Here is a 19,062-nt window from a genome sequence, read left to right on the forward strand (position 1 = left end):
GGGGTTTAGATTCGTGTTATGGAGAAACGGGTATGGTACCTCTACGAGCTTGATCTTAGAACAGGGTGGGCAACCATCTACGACTACGCTTCTCTGCCTGAGAAGTGCTTGCGGCGGTCTCAGCGGGAGTGTCAGTGAGCGCTACTGCTGCTTCGTTTGTCTGTACTTCTTCACCAGGGGCCGACTGCGGCGTGATACCAGCAATTGCAGTGTCGGCCGCTCGACTGCTCATGACTGGCCCTCCTTGTTCATGCCCATCTTCTGCCATTCCTGGATCGACGATTGTGAAATCTTCTCCTCCCAGATAGCCGGTCGACTCATCACTGTCCTCAACAGACGTAGCATCCGCGTGCATGAACTGTTCAACCATACATCGACAGGAAGGGTATTGACGCTGGGTGCATGTTCGACACACTAGTGGAGTCTCCCTCGCCATTGCTCGGGCCCGCTCAACAAGATTCTGCTGCTGGGTGGTAAGCTCGGCTGCAAGTCTGTGGATTTCGTCGCGGGCTGTCGCTAGATTGATGCGTTGAGCTTTCGTCGCTTGATCTCGAGCATTGTAGTACTTCTTGGCTTGGGCTCTGTCCGTCCTTCTCGGACCTCGATGCTTGTTCGGTTTCCTGGATCCGGTCATATTGTAGGCACAACGACAGCGAAACTCCAGTCGTGCGGATGCTGTGGGACAGATGTACATACCATAGCTGGCAACCAATATTGACAAACATCTGTAATTCCGGATCTGTTTGTTCCGATCCGTCGTCTCGGCCAGCAAGGTCTTGTCCACAGCATTCTGATCAAAGACCCTCTTTCGCTAGCATATCTGCAATGCTTAGGAAGAAGGCGATCGCATTGAAGCTAGAATCTGTCAGTCTCATCCTGATGAAGAACATTACAATACATACTTTTTCTTTCTCGTGCCAGTCACCTGCCAGAACCACCACCGAAGTCGGTTTGTCCAATTGATCAGATCGAGATGGCTAACGTGGTTGAGAGTGCCCTTGTATTCGCCCCAGCGGCTACTCCCAACACTGACCATCCCATCATTGGCTCCTTCCACTTTCTCAATAACGTCGTGCGACTTCTTGAAGACCGATGTTAGATGTGGCTCGAACGCAGCGCCGTAGCTGTAGTATTGGACGCCATCTACATCTGGTGTCCGTGGATTGAATGATTGGGACATGTAGTCCCTTGTCAGCTGCCCGAAGGCTCCAGTCTCGATGCCGAAGAAGTCTAGCACCTTGTAAATCTTGGGCACGTTGGCGATTCCGATTTGATGGAAGAGGTAGTCGGCAAAGGCTGAACCGCGATGAGGTGTCGCGATTGTCGTCAGAGATAGTACTTTGACGTTGGGTGGATGCAGGCGAGAAATCATGTAGCGAGAATCAAGGCCACTGCTGATCGGTCAATACCAGTTATCATGTTGCTGTGCTGATGATCATACCCCTGGATCACTGTTAGCCGTTGTCATTTCCTGTCTTGTTCCGTTTACCAACCATGCTATGTCTGTTGAACCATTAGTACAGGGCATCAGAAGATCGCGGCAGCATCACTCACGCTATGATGTTAACCGCCTTCCCGTTGGCTTTGGCTTCGATTGCCTCAGCTAACTTCGCCGCTCGTGCCTCAATGCTGCCAGAAGGAGGGACTACGGCAGTCACGACCTCCACACCTTTCGCAGCAAGAGCCTGCGTGATTCCATACCAGTACTCGACTCCTGGCAAGAGTCGTCCAGCAGGTCTTATCTGATCGAAGCCAAGAAGTCCATGGGCTAGGATGATAGGGTGCTGAGACGTTAGTGCGAGCTTTTCTCGATCTGCTGGAGAAAATGAGTGAGTACCTTCGGTGCATCATAGCTGGACTTCAGAACGGCGAATTTGTCTTCTATCAAGTCATCGACATTCTTCAACCGTGGATCATTTGCCTTCTGTTCGTCTTTCTTTGCATCTTGCTTGGCTTGCGGCGAATGATTGGGATTATTGTGAGTCCCTGCTGCGGAAGTGTGCTGACGTGCAACCTGGAGACCAGTGCGCGTGAGATGGAGAGGTCGTAGCCTCTGACACGAGGTGCGGTACGCTATAAGCATCTCAACACCACCTGGTCGTGTTGTTCGACACGGTTCAACGCGAAAGATTCACGTAGAGGTCGATTATCCTTGTCAGCATGACGTATGTGTGAAATGTCTGCCTGAGGTGTCAATCCGTGGATGTTCATATGCAAAGCCTCCACTGCCTCGTATAGGTGATACCTTGCTGCATAAAGATCCGTTCCGAATCTCCGCGAGCAGCTGTGCCCAGGAAATCTTGTGCCGCGTGCTTGGGCAATCAATCTATGTGACACATCAACGGCTGCCACGGGATCTTGCAGGACAGAACAAGATAACGAAGTGATCTCGCATTGCCAACGGCAGCTAATGGCGAACTCAGCGTTGTTAGGAGAGAATGATAGCTACCGAGTGCGCTACGACTGAGAGTATTTGCACGCGCGAACAGTGGCGCTGGGTCAGCCACGCTTCCATATGAGTTCAGTGCAACGCAAGCCCGTGAGCTACGTGCTGCCACAGATCGACATTTGGGGTTTGTAGCGAACCTTCTGCCACCAAGCGAAGCTGTAGAGGACGGCTGTCAGGGTCAGTGCAATAGCGCAAATTTGAAGGCATGCTCGACGTTTGGGTCAAGCTGGTGTTGGCGCTTTCACGGCGTCAAGAGTCGCCACGAGGCACCGAAGCGATCGCACGCAGTCGAGCGAATCGCGCGAGTCACTTGTGGGTGAGTTGATATGGTACAGAGGCAAGCATCGGCGAGGTCGCAAGTCTGCCGTGCGTAGCTTCAGGGAACGCTACGAAGAACGAGATCTCACTTCACAGCCTTGTGGCAGGCTTTTGACTGCTCATGCGTCACCGCATGATGAGATTGCATCTCTTAGTGCGTATCCGAGCGGTGTCTCTGCAATGCCATGTGGTGCGGTCCTATGCCCGCTGCGCGGTCGATACCTTCTTTATAGCCTTTCCCTATAGGCGACGGACAAGGCGAGGAGTCGAAGACTGTCAAGCGAATCCTTACTCTCAGGCGAGAGGGTACTGCGGAAAGCATCTTCCGGCTCCTCAATTTCCTGATTCAATTTCCTCGAGGGTGAAGTCCGGGATGATACCTTGACCTTGGCGGCCTATGAACCGTACTCCTGATGAGCTGTGTGCTTTTGAGCGGCTTGCGACGTAACGAGCTTATTTGAGCGGGCTATACTTTGGAGGCGATGCAGGATGCAATCAACATCGCGTGCTCTTGATCTATGAATCGTCTGCCCATGGGGTATATCGAAAACCAAGACACGTACGTCATGGTGGTCTCGGGCGATAGCAGGACGCCGGCAGAGAGTGCAAGCGCTGTAGTAGTCGAAAGCTTCCACGAGCCTCAACTTCGGATTAGGAAACATCCATGCGATTGAAGGACAAGTCGGAGGGCTGTCCGAATAGAGATCCTTCGTTGATAATCAGGATGCATGTCTTCGGGATGTGCTTGGGAGGACGAGGCGGTATGAAGTGGTCAGGTGGTGGCGATGATCCTCGCTCTCTGGTTCATTGGGCGAAGATGCCGTTGGTCGTTGCTGGTACTGTGGCAGAAACAGCGTGGTCGATAGGAAGATCCGATCTTGGGCAATTCCTCGTGTTGACAGGTGTGGTAGCAGATGACGTGAGGGAAACTGCAGTAACGTTGAAAGCGAGGATTACAGTTGGTGTACCGGCTGATCGTTGACAGGGCATCTTGTTGGTTGATCCGCGTCGTGCCTTCGCGTTGTTGTTATTGCTGCCGATCAGTGATGCACCTGCGCTCAATGCCGCACTTCCATACGGTGTGCCGGAGGACCATCGCTTCAGCTGTATCCTGTAAAGCTTGTTTCATTGTTTCATGCTGTTGCGCCTAGCTGCATATTTGACGAGTTCTCCGTACGACCGGTGGAAGCACGAACGATAGGCCATGTGAGATCGGAACGTCACTGCAACAAACAGCGCCTCCCGGCACGAAGGCCTTACAGCTGCGCAGCTCTTCGCTGCGAATTCTCTGTGGGACGCGCCCAGAGATAGCGGTAACGACGATTTGTCGTGCTTTCGGAAGATCTACGCTGAACGGTCTTTGCCTGTGGAAAGGAGTTCGGGCACAGCTTCTGCGGTCGGCAAACCGAGAGACGATCTTGTAAGGTCAATCCACAGGCATGGTTGTTGCCAACAGGCTGGCGGATCAGATCCCGGTAGGATAGATACATCACTATATTTCCCATCTCCATGTTCATCTGAACAGGTAGATGTATTTCCTGCTCTCCACGTGGACAGCGACGCCATTGGTCGTTGCGGACCACGCGCGCGGAGGATCATCTCGGGCGCGGCGGGTGTGGCAGGGTGGACACGCGATTGGAAAGCTCTCTGCGCGGATTGCTCCCTGTGAGATGGGCAGCGAGAGTAGGCGGCGTGCTGTCTTCGTTGCGTTGTAGAGTAGTGCTGCAGCCGTCACGGAACGGCGAACCGACCAGCTGTGCTAGCATTGTGTAGGGTATTGATGATGCTCGCAACGACCAATCTGCCGTCTGTTCATCCTTGCGAGTGACGTACCGAGCGCAAGGCTTCAGGAGCTGCGCCGCAGTGTGAGACACCTCTCGTGACTCGTAAAGGGGTGGCAAGCCAGCGGCAAAGGTGCGAGCTATACATGTCTCTGAGGAGCAGTCACAGCGAGGACAACGTAAACAACACCGCCGACAGCCGAGGAATGCTTGTAGTATGGGCCTGTATGGCAGTGCTAAAGACGGAGCACGACCCAGCGTCTCAGGCCCTCTGGCCCCCTACGTAGTTCTAACGGTGCAGCACACAATGAGCTTGTGCCGATTCGGTGACGCCATGGTCAGCGTCCAAAATCGCTAGCTGTCTCTTGGGGAGCCTTCGGCGAGCAGCATTGCTTCCCTGCATTGCAACTCCACTTGATCCCTACTCTTTCTCTGTCGGGAGGCGGGTCTCTGCGTGGTGTCGGCGCGACTGGCTAGCGCAGCGAGAGCAGTCTCCTACCACTACCACGCTAGAACTACCCGTCTACCTCACACTTTTGCCGCCGTCCTGCAGTCCTGCTGTCTATGCAACTCTCCCGCTAGTCTCATGTCTAATTAGACCCTGCCGCCGCTGCTTCCCTTCCCTCGCGCCAGACGCGCAGAGATAGAGAGCAGCTCCTGCACCGCGCGGGACAACGACATCTGCGCTGCGAGAGACGTCTGCATCCCGTCTGCACCTGCACCACACCACTACTACCGCTACTGGCCCACCGAGTCGTACGCAAAGCCTCTCACCCACCTCTCTCCACCTTCAGGCTTAGGCTTCAGCGCGGCAAAGTCAGCGCGGCGCGCAAAGAGGTTGGCAACATGACATCAGAGCACGCTGAGATCCTACCCACACCCTCAATCGGAGAGCCGACGTTACACACACCACGACACGCCGACTCTCCCACATCGTCGTCAGACTCGAGCGCGATCGCAAGTGAGGATGATACTATGTCCGATGCGAGGATATCACGACCCAAGATAGGAAGCAGGAAAAGCAGCGGCACCATGATTGTCTCGCGTGATTCGGCAACTACCGTGGTGGATCCCGACTTCGACGAGAACGACGTACGGACAATGTCGCCGCGACGAAACAGCGAGGAGGTCGACAAGCTGGGCGAGGAAGCGCGGAGGGACCTGATAGAACAGGCCAAGGTGCTGCAGATGAGCCTCCAAGCCATTGTAGACCGCGTGGAGACGGTGAAGAGCGAACACGAAAAGCTCGAAGGAGGCAACAAGTTCCTGCAGTCGTATGTGACGGCCTCATAGAATACCGCAAACCATTACTAACGCTGCAACAGATATATCGGCGAGCTCATGCAGACGTCCAAAATCACTTCATCGGCGCCCACGAAGAAGGGCAAGGGCCGGAGCGGCAAATGACTGCCGTGAGTTAATCAGCATGGTGAAATCATGACCAACATTATCATCGGCGCTGCACACAGCAGCAGCATTTAGCCTGGCGCGGAGTGCTTTCTGGATCAGGCATTGGGGTTTACTGGCGCATCACGGTCGCTTCCCAGCGATCGCATCATCTCCGCACTGGTGGCATAGTGTATTGATTGCACACGCATTAGTCACGTGTATCATAACGACTAAAGTAAAGGAGAAAGCGAAGGATATCCCCGGAGATTGGGACGGAGCATTTGGGGAACTCATCCACCATATCGGCACTAGCGAAAGACTAGCATTGTCATATGTATGCTATGATCAAGGCGCACCGCGCCGCTTCAGCATCAACCTACGCAATGATCGCGGCCGGTACATCAGGCTGTAAACATGATGGTTGATCATCTCGTCAAGACAACCAAGTACAGCTCTACTGGCCTCGGCCTGGATCCCTCAGCAACAGATGGCGCCATGTGACTTCTGTGTCAAAGCCTAGCTATCGGCTGTACGTGCCACTTCATCTCCTAAATGCTAAATTCTCCAACAATCAGGGACATCATTCGCACGGCGTGGCTCGGAATGCACGGATCGGATCGACTGGACATCGCTCCGGCACAAGTCGAGCGTGTGGGTGAATGGCAGCAGATCCGGGGTTGCTAGGCCATCAAAAGTATGATGACCAGTCGTGGTCTCTATTGGATGAAGCGTATCCATAATGAGATCTGTCTTGGGCTTCCAAACTTCATGCAAGTGTTGTCCGATCTACCGGCTGGTGCGTGCTGGAGACTTGAGGCCTGTATGCAGGTACAAGCGCACGCATATCGTGGTGGCCAATGTTCTGTGGGTCGTCTTTAGGAGCTTGAGATGCAGACAAAGAGAGACTTGGCGCATGGAGACACGCCTGCTAACAGTCGCGATCGGCCACACTTCTGCATGAAAGTCGTCTTCCAAGATCACCTTGACCATGACCAAGGACTACGCAATACTGAAATCACCCAAACTGTACGGAAGCATGTCGTTTGCGCCTGGTCTGGAATAAAGATCTGTAGGAAGCACCTTGATGCCGTTGTCACATGTTCGACAATCGCATCCGGCTATGCCTCCAAGATGCAATGTTACACAAGCTTACCACTACACACCCTACAGCTTCTCAAACGTGTGCTGAATCTCTCTGGTTCTGCAATACTGGGATATGCCCAATCCAGGTATTGTGTGGCGAGGCGAACTTGTATCATTGTGCGAAGTGAATGCCTAACAGTCAGCAGCGACGCCCTGTAGGCACTTGGTAAGCGATTGCATCGGTGGGGCTTTCCGCTTCAAGATAGTACGTCACTTCGTGGTCAATGGTTGCATGCACTTTGCAAGGACTATAAAACAGTAAGTGAGGTCCCAGAATTCACCCTTAGCACCAACAGCCCCCGCGTCAACGGACAGGAGCCACTGCCTCGACCAGTCGCAACAGATATGTCGTCGAAGACTCACCAAGAAGAATACGGCTGGACTGCAGTCCCTCGCGGTCGATCGAATGTGCCAAGTGAGCAAGAAGCGAAGACAGCCAATGTACAAGTCAACTTTGACAGCATCTGGCCACGAACCGAACTGGTGAAGAAATCACAGGCATACGTGAAGGAGAAACTGCCGGAGAAGACGTACAATCACAGTCTTAGGTCTACTGCTACGGTGATTATCACAATATCTGGGTGGCGGCATGACCTGTACTGACTGCAGCAGGCCATACCGTCGTCACGCAGCACTTCCGATCGTGGATTGAGCAAGCTCGCGATCAGTTCTTTGAGACTTGGGCTTTGACATGCCTCTTCCACGACATCGCGACTACAGAGGAGAACCGCAATGCGACTTGGCTCAGCTTCGAATTTCAAGGCGGCTTCATCGCACTGCAAGAACTTCAAAACTATGGAGCGCCAGTGTCGCAGGCCGAATCGGTCTGCGAGTCGATCATACGCCACCAGGATCCTGGAGAGACTGGAACCATTTCCCGTATGGGACAATTGGTACAGCTCGCCACAGAGCTCGGTATGTTGCATCCTCCTGAGCAAGTGATAAGAAGCTGACCGCTCCAGACAATATGGGCTGGCAGCCGTACCTGGTGGATAAGGCAGTCATCGAGCAAGTGGTGAAGCAGCTCCTGAGAAAGAAGTGGTCTTCTTGCTTCGCTCAGTCGATACAAGACGAGATTGATGCTAAGCCTTGGTGCCATACTACCGCGATTCCGGGCTTCAAAGAGGCGGTCGCTGGTAACAGGCTGATGGAGCCGTATGATTAGATGCGTGTCGTTGCAAGTGGCAATAGAGGTCTCGGAGACGTGTTTCAGGCGTTGTGATGTATCTTCTTGGCCATTCTGTACCCGATAATGAGACTGCGATTTAGGGGGTCGATGTTCTTGGTTGAGGGAATGTCGGTAACAGTCGCCGAGTCGATATGATTATGCTGCATTGTTAAAAGCGGACACGTGAGGTGTGTATTGCTCCGCCAAGTGAAGACAACTTCGCCCGCACATGATCACGTTTTTACATGCAGTCGCGTTTGAGATGATGCAGTTGTGGCGGTGGTGAAGTGAGTCGCATTGTGACTAAGCGGCGTCGGATAGCTCTTTCGCCGGAACTTAACCAGTTGCATGATTGCATCCACCTTGCGTGGCAGACAACGAGCATACAGGACGCCAGAAGGACGCCGCAAATTGTGTTAACGCAGTAATGAGACATAGTGACAATATTTGAACCGCACACGACCTCACATACCGAGCGCGACACCCTCTGAACCTGCGCACGCCGCTTCACGTGCACCACAGTGACAGCGGATCGACCGCCAACTGGTATTCATATCCGGTTCTCGACGGGTCCCATCCTCGATATCATCCCTGGCTCTTCGCATAGGTCCTCGACAGTCGCATCGACACCATGACGAACACGCTGGTGGTGGGTAGCTTGTGCTGCTGGCTGTGGTCCCAGCGCTGCAGACAGCACATGAAACATCCTGGCTAATCGTGCTCGACAGGGCGATGTCTACCAGAAGATCATCGAAGAGGTGGTGAGCGCCTCCAGCAATGACTTCGAGGAGAGTGGTGTGATGGGCTCTACGCTCGAGGAGTTGCGACAGGTACGTATCCAGAGCCTCTTTCCCCTAGACAAAGGCGGTATGCACTGTCGACAGCGACGTCAATATGCCCTCTGCAATTTGGTTCAGCACACACTGCAGAAAGAGTCAAAGGCGATGACCATTCCCTTCGCTCTTCATATACACTCCCAGGCAGGCGCAGCTGGAAGCGCTGGCCGATGCAACGCAGCGCAGCGCAGCGAGCGACCGGCGGAAAGCGGGGCTTCAGGATCGCAAGAGTGCTGGGCCTCCCGCTTCTTTTGGCTGTCTTTTTATGCCCTGCCCGATGCCGGCCTAAGCCGCGCCAGGAATTGCGCTTTGACTCATTCTGGCTTGGCCAGCATGTCATGTGATCGTATCTCGCGAAGAGAAATGGAACCTTGTGTTACAATGGGAATTGATATGCTGACTTGATACAGGAATGGCAGGCAAAGCTCTCAGCACGCCAGGTTGCGCAGATGCCATGGGACCCGAAGCCACAACCTCCAGTGCAACAACCCCCTCCGTCTCATATGCCATCGGCGGCTGCAAATGGCATGCCACCGCAAGCCTACCCACCAAACCCGTATGCAACCGGACCTGGGAGCGGTAACGAGCGCATCAAGATGGAACCCGGAACAGAGCAGCAGCAGTATAATGGCCTGCCCAACGTCGCGTACCAAAATGGCAACGGTGGTGTTGCTGCTGGCGGCCTAGCCAGAGCCCAGCATCTCGTTCAACAGCAATATGGCGCAGCAGGCAATGCATCAATCAATGCAATGCAGCAGCGCGGAGGTCTTGCTCTACCTGGCCAACAAGCCAAACCCCAAGGCCTCAGCCTACCTGCAGGAACTCCTCAAAATGCGCAGCAAACTTATCAGCAGCAGCAACACGTGGCGATGGCCCATCAGCAGCAACAATTAGCACAGCAGCAAGCGCAACCACGCATCAAGGTCGAAAACGACAGTCCGCAACTACAGCAAGGTTCTTTCAATCAGCAGTCTTCACAAGGTCCCAATTACAGCCAAACCGACGGTGCCGATGAAGGGCTTGAGGAGTGGAAAGCTATGCTTGCCGAAAGGCGAGCAGTCAGCGCCGAGCAGACCCGTCATGCTGACCGTATGATGCACGATCATGTCGCGAACCTATCCGCGAACCTTCAGAGCGGCTTGATGGTACCACTGGACCAGCAGCCCAAGCGATCAAGGGGCAAGCAACGGCAAGGGTCGCCAAGCACATCTTCAGCAGCTTCATCCTCACGGCTTCCCACAATTCCACAGCTGGATGGCGAAGCCGAAGAAGACGAGGAGAAGCCATCAGTCAAGGACGAGGACGATGAGAATGCCATCAACTCGGATCTCGACGACAGCGATGATGAAGGTGGAGCGGGCATGGGCGACGATGATGACGAAGAAGGCGACAACATCCTCTGCACCTACGATAAAGTGCAGCGCGTCAAGAACAAGTGGAAGTGCACTCTCAAAGATGGCGTTATGAGCGTCGACGGGAAAGAGTGGGTCTTTCACAAAGGCATGGGTGAGTTCGAGTGGTAGGCCGGCGTGAAGTCAGCGACCCTCGAGCCATTGGTTGCATCCACCTCTTATCTCTTCCGAGCATGATCACCACACGATGATACCAGGACACAGGCGCATAGCATGGCCGTCGTTTGGATAGACTGCATTGCTTTAGGCACGATCCAGAATGACACCACTTCGATCAGATCAATCAGATGATGATTCTTTCGTGCGTTGCGAGAGTCGAGGCTTTTTGAGCTTCATAAATATGTACAATAAATGCAACCACTTCGATGCTGTTATTGCATCTTTTGTATCATACATTATCGTGTCGAGAATGGATGTGTCGTCTAATAGTGCGCTGATCTATATGCTGTAGTAATTCTTCCTCGCGAGGCGAATACTTGCCGTCTCCGGAACCACTTCTGCGCGCTGTTGCATTGCCTTTGTGTCAGTCATGTGTCCTCTCCTTCGCGCGGGTAGAGGTGTGTCGTGGCATCTGCATGTGGCCTCCTCCATCTGACGTGTACGCCAAATTCCCTTTCATCTTTTGATGTGTTCATGGCGCTGACGACACTTTCATGAAGCAGTGTGTCCAACGCTTTATTTCTGCCTTGACGATTCGGCCAAGGTCGAGTCATGACGTTCATGATTTGAATCATCTTCTTAGGAAGGCCGCGTGGCCCTTCCTGTGATCTCTCCGCTCATATCTGGAACGATCCTCCGCGGCGATCTGCTTCGTCGATCCCAAAGCCAAAGACTATCCTGAACAAGTCTCTCATCCAAGCCCATTGCTCGCTGTTGCCAAGCCATCGTACAGCCTTTGCAATCCCAGCCGCACCTAGCCGCCGTGAAGGGACTTGATGTACTGAATACATGGACTTGTCATTCGTGACCAGCTTCTTGTAGAATGTGAGGACCTTCATCTGCCATGGTAACGTCCCAAAGGCCGTGTCAGGTAGTGCTTTCACATAGATCGGGAGCTGTTGACCAGAGCCACGGCTGTAACCCGTGGTCATGCCTGCCTTCAGGAGCAGACACCTCAAACGGCCGAGTTGGGCCTCTTCTGCGCCAGCAGTCGCTGTGGACGATGACCGCTGTGACGAGGCGGCAGACTCGGAGTAGTCGCTAAGTACTGATGCATTGCTCGACCATCGCTCGTGGTGAGGAGCGCCACGAACAGAGTTGTTGCTGCCTGTGCTTGCGGGCCCAAGCACAAGGATATTCGGCACGCTGATGGAATCTGGCGACGAATTCGCGGTCGAAGCATCATCAAACACGGTGACTGGTGTCTCTGGCGGGAAAGTCTGGGCCTCGTGGTACTTTCTGTTGCTGATCGTGCTAGAGGTGGAACGTCCTGCGGAACGTGTAGAGCCGGACTTGAAAGAGGACTGGGACCCAAAAGTGGTCTGATTAGGTCTGGGCGTCGCTCGTTCTGGCCGTATCTGCGTCCAGCCTTCCCGGAATAGGTCGCAAAGCTCCCAACACGCTTGCACTGCTGAGCCGAGGAGTTCCTCGTCGGGCGATCTGCCTTCTCGACTGCTCTGCCGCAGGTTGAACAAATTCTCCGCTAATTGCCAGCAAGCTCTTAACAAGGAATCAGTCTCCTGGGGAAGAGACGTTCGCTGTTTCATCAGTCTGTGGCAGAGTGTTATGTAGAAGTCAAGTGTGCGTTCGTTGAATGCATCTGGTAGTTCTCGGTCGTGGGTGTTGTAGAGATGATTGTTGAGCTCAAAGCTCACTCGCAAGACGGAATCTGATGCCTCGTCCATCTTCTGCCGCGCATCGAACAATGATTGGCAAAAGTCTCTGCATAGCTCCAGGGTAGGTAAAACCTGAGCAGTATGATCGTCGTCTCTGTGTTCGTAGAGCTGCTGACATAGTTTCCAGCAGCTTCGCCATGCCTGTTCTTGCACTTCTGTTTTGCCCGAGAACTTGAAAGTCCGTTGCCGATGGCTTGAAGATAAGTTGGCCAGGGTATTGCACAATGTCCAACACTCACTCAGTGCTGTCCGTAGAGCAGCGACTTCATCCTCGACTTGGTTTAGGACGTCCATTGCCTGTTGCATTGAGCCTTCACCAACGAGTTCGGCCGTGTTCGGCCTCTCATCTTCGTGCGAGGTATTTCGATCGTCGTCGGTATCTTTGTCAAGTGCTTCGGGAATGTCTGCGCTTATCGTCAGATATTGCTCAAAGTACCTGTCAATTCCGGGAAGCAGACCTTCTAGGCTGGATGTGCGCCGGCTCCTGCGCTTGTAGTCGTCGTCCAATTCTTGCCTGGTTTGCGCTCGAGGAGTTGACCGATCCGTATATTGCGGGACGTTGGTGTTTACCGGCGATGTCACAGGCTTCTGCACCATATCAGTGGTACATTCCCCCGAGCATTGCTCAATTGCCATACCTTGTCTCCAGGTCCAACCACTGCTGCTTCTGGCGTGCTCGGCGAGGCGACACGAGCTGTATGCTGCAGTTCGACAGGCGACTCGTGGGTTGTAGCACCGTCCTTGAAGTCGTGGAAACCGGAAGGTGCGTGTATGACAGATTGTGGATCATTGTCGGCAGAATCTGATCGATGTCGTGGAGGCAAGTGTGTGTCGAGTTTGTGCGGGATATCCTATCGCTGTCAGAACAATGCCTCCATCCTAAGCAAGTAGCTCGTACACTTTTCGCGCTCTCTGGACTCGTTATCTCCAGGTCTGGCGATTGTACGTCGAATGCTTCGCTGTTTGTCTCCAACCCTGGCGACTTCACACCCTCTTCCTGTGCATCCTCGTCTATCTCGGTGCTTTCTGTACCATTCGAAGTTGTGGAATCGACGGGCGAAGGCTCGATTTGCTGTGGATATGGGCTGGCTGGAGGCGCGAGATTATCGTTGGTGCCAGAAGATCTGCAGTTTGGAGATCAGTCCTGCTCTACGCAAAGGCCGTGTTCCTCTCAGACTCGGCGTGCTTACCGGTTGCTGCGCGTATGATCGCCGTTCTGAAAGGTGTTGTTGAATCGCGCCGGCGAGTTGGGCGAGTCGGAATATGGGCTGAAGGCAGAGTCCAGCCCGCCGCCCGTTGGTGAAGGCATGAGTGGGCTCTTCAGTGCCATTGCACCACCGCCTGCTGCGTTGGAGCGGAGATCAGGTTGTCATGAGTTCGTGCTCGCGCGGCACAGCGAACAACCTCGTACAATGCGCCTGCAGACTAGAGGCACCACATGGCCGCTAGCGATGCTGCCTGCTTGTTTGGGGATACTGGCAGCTATGTTCTGCGCCTGCGCCTGCGCCTTACAGTCAGAGTTGCTGCTGGCCTGCAGTGGTTCAGCTCGAGGTACAAGGACCGGCGGCTGAAGGCCTCTTTCCCCAGCGCTCTAAGCAGAATGTCGACGCGTACTGCGGGCCCGCCGTGCACGAAGCGGAGTCGGAGTCAGGCAGCCTGCAGTCTGCAGACGCATGCTGCTCTGTGCCACTCGTCGTTGGTGAAGGTTCGGCAAGCAGGCTGCTTTCGACTCCGACAGGTCCGACAGGCTGCGCAGCCCGCAGAGTTCATCGATGGAGAGCAGCGGCGGCGACAGCCAGTCACAAGACAATATGCCGTTGCCTCCAACTGCCAAACAGACAGGGATGCACCTTCAGCACTGCGTTAAGCGCCGCCTCGAAGATGACTAAACGCTTATCGGCCTAGTCTAGCCCTGCCGACTTCCCTCGCATTATCACACTCTTCTGCGCCGCCCGTCCATCCTTCACACTCGTCCCCTTGCGTCTTGCGTCGTCCCACACTGCTGGTAGTCGCTACGCTTCGGGTCTGCTCCCGAACAGGATCGTGTGCTTTACCATGGATGCCGTGCTGACAGCAGAACGTGAGCTCATCCAATCGCAATCGCGAGACTGCAACATCTCGTTGTTGGACAGGAGCTGAAGTGGGCTAGCTGAGAGCGTGGCATAACGTGGCCAAACTGTGGCAGGCTGATCGCCCTCATGGAAGGGAAGGAGGCACTTGTCGCAGATCGTACTTACCCAACGCGGTCCCTTCCCGCAAAGAGGCCTCGGTGAGGCGTGGAGGACCTCGCAAGGGTCGCATACCGTGCCGCATCGTCACTGTCTTGCGGAGACGGCGTGTGGCACAGCTCTGCATCTGATCACAGGCCGGTGAAAGAGCTTGATGGACATGTGTGGCAGAGTCGTACCTGCCGAAGCATTTTGCCAATGCGTCGCACAGAGATTCGCTGGGTCGCATATCGGGTTGATCATGACTGCGTCTAGCACGTGCAGTTGACCCAGCACCCTGGCTGCCCGTCCACTAACAAGCGCTCGGAAGCGACGCCTCTCGCCGCTTCCTCGCCTGGACATGAATCGTGTTCGAGGCACAGCAGCATACAGGCTACACTTCGATCCTCGCTTGAGCACCACAACAGCAACAACAAATGCTCCACCGAACGGTGCATATCCAACCCTACCTCAACTGCTTAGACTGGTGAAGCTTCGACATGGAGTCATACAGGCCGAGCGCTTATGAAACAACCGGCAAACCCAATTCGCTTTCACAAGACTGTTATCGGTATGCCTCCAAGCGAGCCGACGAAGAACAATGCGCCCGCTATCTCAGAGCTCTTCATTCGACATCGCTTTCTAGTGCCAACCGTCAGCCAACACGCCATTCTTGGTGGAGTCCTTCAAGTGTTTCCTATGCGGAAGGGACTCCGCCGCAGCGTTGGTGGAAGACATTCGAACCCGATATGGTCATAGACTGAACAACGACCCACTTGGATGTGTTGGTCAGGTCTCGAATGGAGCATCGAGCTTCCGACAATGAGCCATCTCTCCAAATCATCTCGGCAAGAGTCGAGCTCCCTTTCGGTTTATTGGTACGGCTCACAGCCTCAGACAATCCGGGATGTCAGAGCACAAGACGTATCCGGCAGTCAATGGAACAGCGCATGTGACATGAACTTGCCAGCAGTCATCAGCCCGTGCATCTCACCAAGCTCTGGTCACGAAGCTGACTCCTTTGCCAAGATTGACGTAGGGCAAGCGAATTGCAACACGGCCATGTCAGTTGCATTGCGCTTTGTGAGATTACCATGTGTGATCAGAACTTGGAGCTCTACATCTGCACTAAAAAGGTGTGGAGAGGGGCATGCTGACTGATACTACAAGGATTCACTCCCTCGCATCATTAAATCTAACTCAAAATCGCGAGAACCCCATACATGTCTGCCTGACTGCGTACATGATCACATGGAAGAGCTATCAGTCGGAAGAATATATCGAAGAGCCTGGTCTCTCCAACTCTGTTCTAGAGGAACACATTTCCCCTCGGAAGATGGTCCTCCCGGCGCGCACTTTCGTACACACCTCTGAAATGCCCGACGCAATGTCCGCGAGCAGTAATCTCTGAGCTGAAATGGCAGTTGCGTAAAACGTTAGGATCCGAGACGCCCGATTGTCCTGCTTGCTGAAAAGTAAAGTCCCCTTAAGCTGGTGAAGTGGCCTCGGATACTGCAAAAGCCACTCGACACCGAGAGGCCTTTATCACATCGTCGGCCGCAACGCTAGCGCCACAGTTTGAGTTGCGCCAACGGTCTCTTACGCTACGAAACGGTTTCCTAGCAGAATGATCGCGGACCCGACAGGCATTATCCTCGCAAGAGACTAATCTTGCACGGCTGAGCACCCCTTTGAACGGTCTGAGAATTGCTATGAATTCTGGAAGTGCCCTAAGCTGGCCGGGGAAGACAATTCGATCGCACACCGCTCAGTCTGCTCATAATAAGCCTGTAGTCAACCATGTCGATGCAAGGACATAGAGCGGACACTGCCCGGATGTGCCAATTCTCTCCATGCCGCAAGACTTTGATACTGGACAATATCAGCTGTTGCCTTCGAGATCCGGGACTGCTATCAAATGATCATCTGCCTTGGACAGCATTTACCATGCCGTTCTACGCTGCAAGGAAAAATGGATGTACAGAGCACGATTGAGATGCCTGTTACATGTGGAGTCAATGGAAGATCCCCCGCACTGCAAAGTGAATATTCCGTCCAGTGTTCTTGCCCGTGCGGATTTCGTCAATGCAGCCACGGCTGTAACGCCGTCTGGGCAATGAGACTGAAAGCAGTAAGACGACTGATATTGCGACAAAGTAAGCAACGTCCCTCGTCTTTGATCTGCCCAGACGAGCGACCCCCAACGTTCGCTATACACGTCCCTGCCATGACTTGGCTTGCATACAGGTCCGGCGGGGTCCGTGAGGTGATTGTGGTATAAAATAGAGATGACACGCTGAACGAGTATGTCTAACACCGGCGGAGCAACGGCTGGCAAATCATCATCAGCATGAAGTGTCTCAATATCGCGAGCATAGCTCTATCAAGCGTCGTTCTGGCGACAGCCAAAATCACCCTCCCCAATGGCTGGTTCAAGATTGCCCCGGACGACAAAATCGCCCACAACACCTTTGGCGACAAACCACGTTATCTGACCTGGGTAGGTCCGGAGGGCAGAAGGCATGGTGACTCTTCGACATGTTCGCGCCTCGATCCGTGCTCAGCATCACTTGCTGTCGTCTGCTACGTTAGGTCCAGGTATAGCTGACGCCCTTGCTTGAGTAGATGGCCGATTCCCAAATCAAGCACGGCGTCGAGCCCACCTTCGCCTACACAGTCTCCGCATACTTATCCGGCATCGTCCTCGCCTACCACCGTACAGGCGACGTCAAGTACCTCGACTACGTCACCCGTCACGCCAACCATATCCTCTACCCTGCTTGGGACGGTTCCATGCTCCTCCACAACAACAGCAATTCCATCGACGACATTCGCTTCGGCCATACCTTCCTGGACATTTACAATCTCACCGGCGGCGAGGAAATCTACAAACTCGCTGCTGATGGGTTGAAGGACCAGATCGATCGGAGTTTCAGGACCCCTGATGGAGGTTTCTATCATCGGTATCCGGTGTACATCGATCAGATGTGGCTGGATGGGATTTATATGCTTGATGTCTTCTATGCGAGATTGACGTGGGAGTTTCAGCCGGAGAACACTACCGCGTGGGACGATGTCGCTCTTCAGTTTGATCTCATTGACGCAGGTACTAGAGTGGACGGTGGTCTCCCTGTCCACGGTTTCGATGTGAGTAGGGCGGCGAGCTGGGCAAATCCGGATAATGGGACTGCGCCACATGTCTGGGGCCGAGCTGTGGGCTGGTATATCATGGCTCTGGTTGATACGCTTGACTACTTTCCAGAAAGCCATGCGGGCCGCGCAAGGCTGTTGTCTTACTTCCAGTCGCTGGCGGATGCGATCGTCGAAGCCCAGGATCCTGTGCACAAGGGCTGGTACAATGTCATGACACCGGGATGGGAGTCGGTTTCTGGCAATTATATCGAGAGCTCGGGATCTGCTATGTTCGTATATGGTCTACTGAAAGGTCTCAGACTAGGTTACCTTGATGATCAGAAGTATCGCACAGCTGCGCTGGATGGGTATGAGCTCATGACGGATACGTTCACACAGGAACGCGAAGAGGATGGAGCACTTTCTTACCAGTGGACTGCTCAGACCGGCAGTCTGAGCTCCAATGGCACCTTCGAAGTAAGTCAGATACTCGAAGTGTATGGACCTCGATATTGATCAATGTGCTTCTAGTACTACGCCAGTATGCCGCTGTTTGAGAACGATCTGAAGGGCGTGGCTCCTTTCCTCTTCTCCGCACACGAGTATGAGCTCTACGTCGAGGCCAATGGCATGTGATTGCCTCTCAATCAGTATGGATCATCCAAATCTGCGCCCGTAAAGACATCGAGGGAGGTCTCGCACTCAAGATCCCGTCGGATGTGCCTGTCTTCGGCAGACATGGGGCTTGTTCGACACCCCATGGTGCCACTCGCAGCTAGCCATCCCAATCCGACATTGTACCTCAGCGGACGAGGGAATCAAAGCAGATAGATATAAGGATACATACTCTCTATTAGCCGTGCACAGAATAGCACACTGCTTCTCACAGCTATGAAGACCTCCACCATTATCTCTGCCCTCCTCGCCGTCGTGGCGCTCGCCATGCCCGGCTCATTCAACCCTAACCATGGTGTGATTGACAAGCGACAGAACTGCCTTGGAAACTGTCCGGCTGGTGTAAGTCGTACTCAGGTATGCTATGTATGAGTATCGTGTTGACGGCATATTTAGACACAAGTGTGGTGCCACTGTGGCCAGACGGCCATCTGCCAAGATGGAACGACCTCAGTTCAATGTGTACGTTGATGACTGGCGTTGTTCTCACCTTGAGACGGCCTTAGTAACTGACACCTCACAGTGACACGTCTTGCTCGAGCGTATTGGTTGATTGTGGAATGTGACGGATATAAGAGAGAATTGAAGACAGACGAGATGACCAGCATCTGTGTGAGACTTACGTATTCAGTGTGTGCAAATTGCGATCACTCAAACCTCTTGATACTGCAGTCACGACAGAGCTCAAGCGAAGATTGAGGAAATTAGGGGTCAACA

General features: G+C 53.8%; 9 protein-coding genes across 9 annotated transcripts; 5 read left to right on the plus strand and 4 right to left on the minus strand.

Annotated features, from left to right (window-relative positions):
• Nucleotides 1-55: 55 nt before the first annotated feature.
• On the minus strand, nt 56-634 carry CLAFUR5_20191 (uncharacterized protein; the record flags this gene model as incomplete). Its single annotated transcript, XM_059463028.1, has 1 exon — nt 56-634. The coding sequence occupies one exon, from the start codon at nt 632-634 to the stop codon at nt 56-58; it is 579 nt and encodes a 192-aa protein (XP_059319128.1).
• Nucleotides 635-794: 160 nt separating this feature from the next.
• Nucleotides 795-2,083, minus strand: CLAFUR5_12068 (Triacylglycerol lipase 2; the record flags this gene model as incomplete). Its single annotated transcript, XM_047911216.1, has 6 exons — nt 795-855; nt 903-1,391; nt 1,442-1,451; nt 1,490-1,503; nt 1,555-1,784; nt 1,838-2,083. 6 exons carry the CDS (start codon nt 2,081-2,083, stop codon nt 795-797), a joined length of 1,050 nt encoding a protein of 349 aa, XP_047767459.1.
• Nucleotides 2,084-5,394: 3,311 nt separating this feature from the next.
• On the plus strand, nt 5,395-5,955 carry CLAFUR5_12069 (uncharacterized protein; the record flags this gene model as incomplete). Its single annotated transcript, XM_047911217.1, has 2 exons — nt 5,395-5,822; nt 5,874-5,955. The coding sequence occupies 2 exons, from the start codon at nt 5,395-5,397 to the stop codon at nt 5,953-5,955; spliced, it is 510 nt and encodes a 169-aa protein (XP_047767458.1).
• A 1,470-nt stretch (nt 5,956-7,425) lies between these two features.
• Nucleotides 7,426-8,245, plus strand: CLAFUR5_12070 (Cyanamide hydratase; the record flags this gene model as incomplete). The annotated part of the gene is made up of 3 exons (XM_047911218.1): nt 7,426-7,641; nt 7,713-7,995; nt 8,043-8,245. The coding sequence occupies 3 exons, from the start codon at nt 7,426-7,428 to the stop codon at nt 8,243-8,245; spliced, it is 702 nt and encodes a 233-aa protein (XP_047767056.1).
• A 244-nt stretch (nt 8,246-8,489) lies between these two features.
• Nucleotides 8,490-8,684, minus strand: CLAFUR5_20039 (uncharacterized protein; the record flags this gene model as incomplete). Its single annotated transcript, XM_059462892.1, has 1 exon — nt 8,490-8,684. The coding sequence occupies one exon, from the start codon at nt 8,682-8,684 to the stop codon at nt 8,490-8,492; it is 195 nt and encodes a 64-aa protein (XP_059319129.1).
• Nucleotides 8,685-8,879: 195 nt separating this feature from the next.
• CLAFUR5_12071 (Transcription initiation factor IIA large subunit) lies at nt 8,880-10,607 on the plus strand (the record flags this gene model as incomplete). Its single annotated transcript, XM_047911219.1, has 3 exons — nt 8,880-8,897; nt 8,977-9,078; nt 9,495-10,607. The coding sequence occupies 3 exons, from the start codon at nt 8,880-8,882 to the stop codon at nt 10,605-10,607; spliced, it is 1,233 nt and encodes a 410-aa protein (XP_047767057.1).
• A 665-nt stretch (nt 10,608-11,272) lies between these two features.
• On the minus strand, nt 11,273-13,661 carry CLAFUR5_12072 (uncharacterized protein; the record flags this gene model as incomplete). The annotated part of the gene is made up of 5 exons (XM_047911220.1): nt 11,273-12,735; nt 12,790-12,919; nt 12,970-13,182; nt 13,230-13,455; nt 13,522-13,661. The coding sequence occupies 5 exons, from the start codon at nt 13,659-13,661 to the stop codon at nt 11,273-11,275; spliced, it is 2,172 nt and encodes a 723-aa protein (XP_047767058.1).
• A 3,184-nt stretch (nt 13,662-16,845) lies between these two features.
• CLAFUR5_12073 (uncharacterized protein) lies at nt 16,846-17,067 on the plus strand (the record flags this gene model as incomplete). The annotated part of the gene is made up of 1 exon (XM_047911221.1): nt 16,846-17,067. A coding segment is annotated over one exon (222 nt), but the record flags the coding sequence as incomplete, so codon positions are not given.
• Nucleotides 17,068-17,331: 264 nt separating this feature from the next.
• CLAFUR5_20190 (Unsaturated rhamnogalacturonyl hydrolase) lies at nt 17,332-18,306 on the plus strand (the record flags this gene model as incomplete). The annotated part of the gene is made up of 2 exons (XM_059463027.1): nt 17,332-18,147; nt 18,202-18,306. The coding sequence occupies 2 exons, from the start codon at nt 17,332-17,334 to the stop codon at nt 18,304-18,306; spliced, it is 921 nt and encodes a 306-aa protein (XP_059319130.1).
• Between the last annotated feature and the right edge of the window lie 756 nt (nt 18,307-19,062).

This window comes from Fulvia fulva, chromosome 10, assembly GCF_020509005.1.
Source record: "Fulvia fulva chromosome 10, complete sequence".
Taxonomy (NCBI): Eukaryota; Fungi; Ascomycota; class Dothideomycetes; order Mycosphaerellales; family Mycosphaerellaceae; genus Fulvia; species Fulvia fulva.